At 35.2% G+C, this 9,383-nt stretch overlaps 1 protein-coding gene across 1 annotated transcript; it reads right to left on the bottom strand.

Moving 5' to 3' along the window:
* Window positions 1–4,575: 4,575 nt before the first annotated feature.
* Window positions 4,576–7,031, bottom strand: LOC109218301 (uncharacterized protein DDB_G0288805-like). Its single transcript, XM_019382651.1, has 2 exons — window positions 6,222–7,031; window positions 4,576–5,084 (listed from the first exon to the last, which is right to left on the bottom strand). The coding sequence occupies exons 1-2, from the start codon at window positions 6,927–6,929 to the stop codon at window positions 4,893–4,895; spliced, it is 900 nt and encodes a 299-aa protein (XP_019238196.1). The 5' UTR covers window positions 6,930–7,031; the 3' UTR covers window positions 4,576–4,892.
* Window positions 7,032–9,383: the final 2,352 nt, after the last annotated feature.

Genomic DNA, 9,383 nt, shown 5'->3' with positions numbered 1-9,383 from the left:
GGGTTCGAGTAAGTTCGTATCGTGTTATAGGACTTGTTGGTATGTTTGGTTGAGGTCCCGGAGGCCTCGGGTTGATTTCGGGTGGTTAACAAATTGAATTTGGAGTTAGGTTAATTGCTGAAGTTGGACATCTATTGGTGTAATCGCACCGCGAAAATTTCATCGCATGGGCGAGCTCGCAAAAGCGAGAAGGGATCCGCAGAAGCGGCCAAGGAGGAAGTGAGCAGAGGTCGCAGGTGCGAGGACATTTCCGCACCTGCGTGGTCGCAGATGTGGCATTAGGGGCGCATAAGCGCAAGGCTCGCAGGTGCGATGGTGAATTCCGCATCTGCGCACCAAGACAGTAGAAGCGGAGGCCCAGCTCCAGTGGATCTACCACAAAAGCGGAATTTTGTTGCTTATGCGACACCGCAGATGCAGTTAAATGTCCGCAGAAGTGGAAAGGCTGGGCAGAATGATAAATACAAGGGTTCGTGATTTTTGCTTCATTTTAACATTTTGAGCTCAGATTTTGGTGATTCTTGAGAGGATTTTTGAGGGGATTCTTAAGGTAAGTTCCTAGTGCTCTTTTTTTTTAATCAATAATCTTGTTTCCCCATTTATTTTCCCACCAAGTTTGTGTGTTTTTGAGGTGTAATTTGGGGGTTGAAGCTAGGGATTTGGAGAGTTGATTTTGGGGATTTGAGTGGCGATTTGGTGTCGGATTTTGTGAATTTGGTATGGTTAGACTCGTGGTTGAATGGACTTTCGGGTTTTGTGACTTTTGTTGGATTTCGAGACGGGGACCGACTTGGAGCCGATATCGGATGTTTAATTTATGATCTCGTATTTTCTTGTGAAATTGATTCCTTTAGCCCGTGTTGATTGTATCGTATTGTTTGTGGTTAGATTCGAGGCTTTTGGAGGCCGATTCGCGAGGCAAAGGTGTGTTGGAGTAGAGATTGGCACGAAATGAGGTAAGTAACAGTTCTAAATCAGGTTCTGAGGGTATGAAATCCCATATTATGTGTCTTGTGATTGGTTTGGAGGTGACGCACATGCTAGGTGATGGGCGTGTGGGCGTGCACCGTAGGAATTGTGACTTGGTCCATTTCTTGAAACTGTTAAGTTGAATAACTTGTTGTTAGCTATGTACTCTCCATGTGTTATAGAAATTTGACTGCAAATCATGTTAGAACTTATGTTTAGGCTATGTTTTGGTACTGTAGGGACCCGCAGAGGCCGTGATACTTGTTGAATTACCTGCTAATTGCTACTTGTACTCAGTCACAGTTTTGCTTGCATATCATACCTCAGTCTCTATTGTTCCTTGTTGATACATTATATCATTTCTATTTTGGGCTGATTTCTTCGATTACTCAGAGCCCGAGAGACTGAAGAGGTTGATGACTGAGTGAGGCCGAGGGCCCGATTGTGAGGATATTGATACTATAGCACGTGAGTTATCTGTGTGGATCCAGATATTGATACTATAGCACGTGAGTTATCCGTGCAGATCCATATATTGATATTATAGCAAGTGAGTTGTCCGTACAACACGTGAGTTGTCTAGCAGATTATAGCACTTGGGCTGTAGGAGCCCCGTCGGAGTTTGTACAAACCCCAGTGAGCGTCGATACCTACTGAGTGCGAGTGTTGAGTGCCGTGTGTTGAGCTATTGAGAAAGACTGAGTGATTGTTGCTCTGAGATAATGCTTTTGATTTCATTATTGTTGCACTTAGCTGCCACATATAGTTGTCTTGAAGTTTTCTAAAAGATATTACATTCTGTTTCACTTGAACTTGACATGAGATAACTGATTTGACCTGAAATTACCAAACTTGAAAGCATGCCTACTTTCCTATGTTGAAATTACTAAAACTGAACTATAATTATGTAGCTCGTCACTATCTTCAGTTCTTTATTTAGTCTTGTTACTTACTGAGTTGGTTGTACTCACGCTACACCCTTCACTTCGTGTGCAGATCCAGGTATTTCCGGACACGGTGGGTGTTGATATTCTGCAGAGTTGATCCTTGGGAGACTTCGAGGTAGCTGCCCGGCGTTCGCAGTCCTTGTTTTCTCCTTGCCTTTCTTTCCTTTTATTGTATGTAGTTTCGGACTATCTTAGATAGTGTATTCCAGACTTGTGACATTAGATGCTCATGTGCTCTGTGACACGCCGATTTGGGAGTATTCCGCATTGTGTTTGGATCTTTCTATCCCGTTTAAGAGAAGTTGCTATTTAAACTGCTTTAAAAATCCATTTTCATTAAAAGTGTTGGAGTTATTAGTAAATGTCGGCTTGCCTAGTACCACGATAGGCGCTATCACGACAGGTTAAAATTTTGGGTCGTGACAAAATCCCAAAAAGAAAACTATGCAATTTGTCGCATTACTAACATTTGTTATTTTCGTTTTCATAGTATCCTATTTAGTTACATCTTTTTTTTTTTTCATACTCCCCTTAAATTTTAACAATTAGTACTTATTTGACGAAGGCCAAGAGTGTTTATTTTTGACAAGCTTAAAGGACCAGTCTATAAAAGTATTTTTAAGCGTTTATTTTAAACATAAGAAACTATTTTTGTCATTTTCTCAACTAGTAACCTATGTACAGAAACGTTATTCTTAATTGAAAAACTTAATCAACTAATTTAATTGAAAAGGCTCGTCCTAATGATATGTTTAAAAATAGCTTAAAATATTGAAATTGAAGAAATGCTATTCTTGCACGCAAAAAAAAAAATTATTTTTGTGCTTAATTTAATGCTTTTTCTAGAGATTTATTTCTGAACTGTTTAGAAAAGATAGGAAACAGTGGCTTTTTTTAACCTAAAGTCTGTTGCCTATGCCACATGTACAGTGAAAAGGCAAAACGATAATTAACGTGTTCAACAAAGCTTAACGCGTATTGACCATTAATTAGTATACCTAATTTGTTGTTGTGGGGCACCCTTACATCACCACTGTGTTGTTATTAACGAATTAGAGACAATATAATTTGGGTTATATATACACTAACAAATAAAATAGAATATTTACATAATTAAATCACTTATAAGATAACTATAGATACATTTTTATGATGACATTAATTGGTAATTTAATTAAATTAATAACTAATACTCCTAGATTATATAGATCACATATTAAATAACCTTAATAGTAAAACTTTCTAACATTATCATCGTATATAATACAAATTCTATTAGAAATAGTTTTAGACAGAATAGCCTGGGAGACACTTGTACTTGTTCCGGTTTGTCATCCCGGTCCCTACACTCCATAAAGTTTCATCCAAACACTTCAACTTAATCAAAACAAGACTTTTAAACACCTCCGGAATCATGTGATGTTCACTTGCTTGACGTGGATGACAAATCAGCATCCACATCAGATTCTATGCCAAAAATAATATTATTTAACAAAATCTTTATTTGATAAACAAAAAATAAAATAAAAAAGCAAAAAATTAAAATTAAAATTAAAGAAAACCCCTCCTCCATTCTTCAAACCCACCCACTCAACCTTCTTAAAAGAATAATCCACTTGTCATGGCTCCTCCACCATGAGTACCACTACTTCCTTCACTCCTCTTTTAAAGAAAGTTATCTATCCATAAAAAATACATGAGCAGAGAATTAAGTCTTTTGAATTTTGACTTATTCCTCTACCCCAATTTAAAAGGGCTGTGAAAAAATTTGAAAGCTAAAACCACCGAAAAAAAAAATGGACGAGTCATAGAGAAGGGAAAGAAGGGATGAAGAAAGATGAAGAAAAAGGGGAAGGGAGGGGATCTAAAGAAAGATGACGAGGAAGAGGCGGGGGGGGGGGGGGGGGGTCAGAACGAAGGGGTAAAGGACTAAAGAAGAAGAAGAAGAGGAGGGGGGGGGGCAGAACGAAGGGGGAAGGGACTGAAGAAGAAGGGGGGGGGGCAGAACGAAGGGGAAGGGGTGAAGAATAAGAGGGGGGGGGGGGCAGAACGGGGGGATGGAATGCGAAGAAGAAGAGGAGAGGGGGGGAGGGGGACAGAACGAACTCTTTCATACTAGAATAGTTGTTAGTAGTTTTTATTTATTTTACTTTTTTAATAAAGAGAAATCATTAGCTCACGCACTTAATGTGCGTGTAAGTCACTCATTTTGTCCACTTCAGCCATATCAATGCCACATAAGCTCGGTCAACAGTCAGAAGAGTTTAAATGTCTTGTTTTGATTAAGTTGAAGTGTCTAGATGAAACTTTATGGAATGTAGGGACCGGGATGACAAATCGGGACAAGTACAAGTGTCTCCTAGGCTATTCTGACATAGTTTTATCTACAAGTCCTCTTTATGAGTTTATGGTATTGCGTGCTTTAGTGAATAATGGCCTTACAAATCGTTTTTCTTTTTCTCTTCACGGGACTTCATTTTATTATTCTAAATTTCAATAACGCCTGGCAATTCCAAGAGCACCCCAAAATATAAAATCTAAGATCACTATAAACTTGTAGACTAAGATCATTTTATTGTTTGAAAGTCGAAACCACAAGACAGATTGTTGGATCAGCATCATCGACGATCTAAATTAAATAGAAAGAAAGAGGGAAGCATAACAATTCTAAATTCACATATCTTCTTAATTAAACTGCATATTACTTCCAAAATCTGTACAAATCACTCAACTATATTCTAATACACTCAAGAGGAAGGATTTAACATGACTTCATCTTTCTCAATGCGATATTTCAAGCAAACACAAATTCTTTTTTCTTGCATCTAGTACTACTATTTTATGTCAATAGGGGTACCCTATCGTTTCAAAAAGAGAAGGGATCCCTATAGACTAACATACTACAGTATTAAATTCCAAATATATATATATTTTACAAACTGTTTTTCTAATACTAACAAAAATTAATTCCAGGAATTAAAAGAAGGAGCGCTTAGCGGGAGCTCTGCCAACAGCTCTCATCAAGTTGCAAATTTCAAGAACTTTAGCAACTTTTGTTCCTCTCTTTGCTTCAGCAGATGCCCTTCTTTCCTCTGCCTTTCTCCTTGCTTTTGCTATATCATTCTGCATCTTCTCTAGGGCTTTAGCTTTCTTCTCCTCCAGCTTTCTCTGAAAGACAAACATAAAAAAAAAAAAAAAAAAAAAAAGAAGAAGAGAGAAACTAGTGAACATTCTGGATCCATACACCAACCCAGGAAAAATGACGAAGCTGGTCCCATATTCTGTTACGCATGTATTTCAATTGAAGAAATGTTCAATTATTCTGTCACTATTTCCTAACGATTTTAACTTACATGCACGGATAGTTGAAGTAAACTTTATACTATCAAATTATCCAAGAAATAATTACTTAGAAACTAGTTATAATAAGTGAAATTGGTAACTTGAAAAATCAAGTAGAAAACCTAATGACATGTTGACACTAATAGTACAATATTCGTTTTGATTGTTGGTATAGGTTATATCCTTTTCAAATTGGAGAATGAGATCATATCTTTGTTGCATAATAACTATAACTGAAAATTCGTAATGATGCCCGAATATTTTCATTAGTCATGTGATAGTACAAGATTAGGATACAAGATAAGGGTGCAACGACACAGATAGATAACATTTAAAAGATAATTAAGTTTTACAAATCACAGAGATTTTTTATTAAATAGCTAAACCAAACTAGAATTACAAAGCGTTTGACTCCTAATATATACTAAATTTTAAGAATTCCCATCGTAGAAGGGCAGAGCAAAGGGGCAGTTAGATATTATTGGACTCATTAAGTATCCAAATTCCAAGCATATTCTCCCTATCACTACAACCTCCAATTAATTAGTGGTGTATAAAACTGGACCAATCATGTGCACAATCAATATATCATAGGAAAAAAAAAGTCCTCCTGATATTTAGCAATCATACAAACTACTGCAAATTAAGCTGATTAGAATGAACAACTTAATATTATTTGACAACCAATTTTTCTTATAATTTAATTGTCAAAGTCAAATCTCGATTAATTAACGACTTATACGACAACATATAAACTCATAACTAATTTAAAAATAGAGTAAAATAAACTCTTAATCCATAATAAACAAGGTGAAAACTTAAGTTAGTGGTGAAGAAAGGATAACTAACTGGATGCTTGAAGAAAATTGGAAAACACAATGTACAAAAGATTGGGAAGAACAAATAAAGGAAACAGTAAACATGAAAAATATTTCATAAATACAAATTAATATAACGTATTACCTCAACTTTCTTCATCCAAGAAGTAGCTTTTTGAACCTCTTCACTTTCCCAGCCTATAATAACAGCATCTTCACGCTTAAACCTGTTATTAATCTTTGAAATTTTAGCATTTTGCCATGCACTAATCTTTGATTCAACCTCTTCTTTTTTCACCCTTTGAACAGTAACTTCTCCATGGTTAATTCCACTCATAGAATTAATCCCACCAATCCCAGTGACCACATGATCTCTAGAAGAAGGATTATTAATAGTTTCCAAATTCAAAGGGTTACTATAATTATCTGGAACAATAGCTAAAGGATTTGTTTCCTCAATTCTTTCATAATCATCTTCACCAATTCTTCCCAAAATATTGCTATTATTATTATTGTTGTTGTTGCTATCGTTGTCGCTACCGTGGTTGTTGCTTATTGAAGATCCAGCAAGAACTAAAGCATTGAATTCTCTACTCATGGTTGAGAAATTCTCACTTGATGCTACTTCTGTACTGGCTATGGATAAATTTGTTGATGATCGATGGCTATTAGTTTCCCAATTAGTTTCTCTTCGACGGCCACGATTTGTTGATGGAGGCCTTGGTGGGGTTAGAGCATAGATATCTCTGATTTGTTCTTCTTCTTGATGATCTTGATCATGATTATGTTCTTGAACAAGAAGACTTTCTCTGCTACTACTTTCTATGGCACTAGGTCTTTGATAATTCAACATATCAAGATTTTTCTACTTTTGGGGTTTTTGGTTTTTAGTGTGTATTTGGGTTGAGTATTAGTAGTGGAAGGAGATAGAGGTGGTGGGGTTAAGTACAAAATAATATAGGGGCAAAAGGGAAATAATTAATTAGATAATTACCTTGATTTTGTGATATGATCAAATCTAATGAACTAGTGGAAAAGATAAATAAAAATCCAAGGATGGTCCAGTCGTACGAGCCACATGCACGTAGGAATAAAAATCTAAGGAAGGAATGAGGAGAGTGCAAGAAATTAGTGTACTACTTTACATTGAGGATTTAATAGTCATGTTTGGCCAATATTTCAAAACTGCTTATTTCAATAAGTATTTTTGTAAAAAAGGTTTTTTTTCGAAGTACTTTTAAAGAGTTAGATATACGTTAGCAGTATAATTCTTATATATAATTAGTGTAGGTTAACTTACTATAACATGAGTTTTTGTAAGAAAGTTATTTGGGGTGCGTAAAAGTTTCACATTGGTACTTGAAAAGATTGGAAATCTATATATATGGTATTGGATATTCTTAATGGTTTAATGTATGTTGGGGCAAAAACCATGCGGGCTAGTCCAAAGCAGACTATATCACACAATTTTAAGAGTATCTTTGAATTATTTTAGCCCAACATTTAGTATCAAAGCGTAGACGAGTATAGTGATGACATGATAATAGTGGCGGACTCGGTTTACTTATCTTTACGAGCTTGGAGACGTGGTACACAATAAGAAGCTTATTGCGGGCTTGGATTGCCATAAGTACTCTGACGATATGGATGACACATAGTGAATCTCGAAAATTGACTCGTCGATCGTGGTAATGGATCTCGTGGAACTTAGTTTCGAGAGGGAGATGTTGGATACTATTAAAGGTGAGGCTTTTGAGGAAATCAGTGCGAGCTTGACCCAAAACAAATAATATCACACCACATTAAAAGTATTTTTGAACTGTTTAGCCTTATAAAAGCAGTTTCTTGCAATAGATAAAATGATAAATAATGACATCACAGAGTCAGTCGTTAGCTATATTGAATTTTATCTTGAAATGCTATTTTCGTATTATAAAAATGGTAAGAAGTATATCCTAGTATGCGAATTATATAATTCAAAAAGGTAAACTAAAAACAAAGACTACAAATGAGGGAGAAATTTTATTTTGTGTCTCATATGACAAGTCATTTTTGTGTCAGGCATCTGTTTAGTTGACAAGTGGACTGATTTGGTCCGACTTTTTAAATAATTAAAGCTAAATTGAGAAAGACTTTCTCTTTCCTCCCCTCCCACCCCACCCCCCGTTTTATCTTTCCCCCCTCTGTCTACCCGACTTTGCCCTGCTCAACTTTATATTCTCTGTATTACTTATTTATTCACCATTAATTATTTTTCATTCCTCCTCCAAAAATGTTCTATTTCTGTTCTATTTAATATTTTGTACGGAAAAAGTTCAAGACTAAATCTTCATTTCTTCCACGTTGGGACATGATTTAGAATAGTTTTGTGTTTCAAGGGTTTAATTTTTGAGAACTTTTTTTTGAAAATTTGGTTAATCGATGTGTATTCTCAAAAACTTCCACAAAGGCGATTTTGTTATCACAATTTAGAATGTACACGACAAAGAGGAAACTGCTATATATTCTTCTATTTTAGCTTTATATGTCGTCTATTGTTTTAATAAGAAAACTTTTAGTGATATTCCTTATATGTGTTTTCTAATTAAGTTTAAATATTCATTTTTTAAGTTTTAAATATAAGCATAACTTGTTATCTCATAAGAAAAAAAAAATTATAATTAGTTGATTATACATATTTTTTTTATAAAAGAAGATGAATAAGAAGATCCAATTATATTCAAATATGCTGGAAATGACTGCCAAAAAGTTTAAATCGTATCTCAAAATAATGACAAGTTGTCGAAGAAGGAAAAGAGGTAGAAGCTAAATCGGGAGGCGTGGGGTGGGTGGGTTGGGGGGTTAAAAAGGAAAGGAAATGTCTTTCTCAATTTAGGGTTAATTACTTGAAAAGTGAATCCAAATCAGTCCAGTTGTCAAAAAAAGAATTGTCTCACACAAGTATGATTTAGCATGTGAGACACAAAATAAAATTTCTCCAAATGAGGCATTCATCTCATGTAATTATCAAGATCCATAAATGGAAGTGTAATCTTTAGAGCACATGTTTTTTATATGTTCATTGTACTATATTCGTGCACATTTCTCCCAATACTAACTACTGCATACAATAACTTATAATATTCATGCACATTTTCTCTAGTAATTAAAGTTTTTCATCTTTAAATTGAATTGCATTCTCTATTCAAATTGTTTACATATTAGAGGTTACTACAAATTAGACATATAGATGCACAAGAATTTTTACAGCATTGCAAGAGGTGTGATTGGCATGTTGAATTCAATCGAAGATCCATCACAAATTACA

This window comes from Nicotiana attenuata, unplaced genomic scaffold (genome assembly GCF_001879085.1).
Source record: "Nicotiana attenuata strain UT unplaced genomic scaffold, NIATTr2, whole genome shotgun sequence".
NCBI lineage: Eukaryota > Viridiplantae > Streptophyta > Magnoliopsida > Solanales > Solanaceae > Nicotiana > Nicotiana attenuata.
The sequence above is the reverse complement of the archived record's forward strand: the minus strand, read 5'-3'. Positions and strand labels throughout refer to the sequence as shown.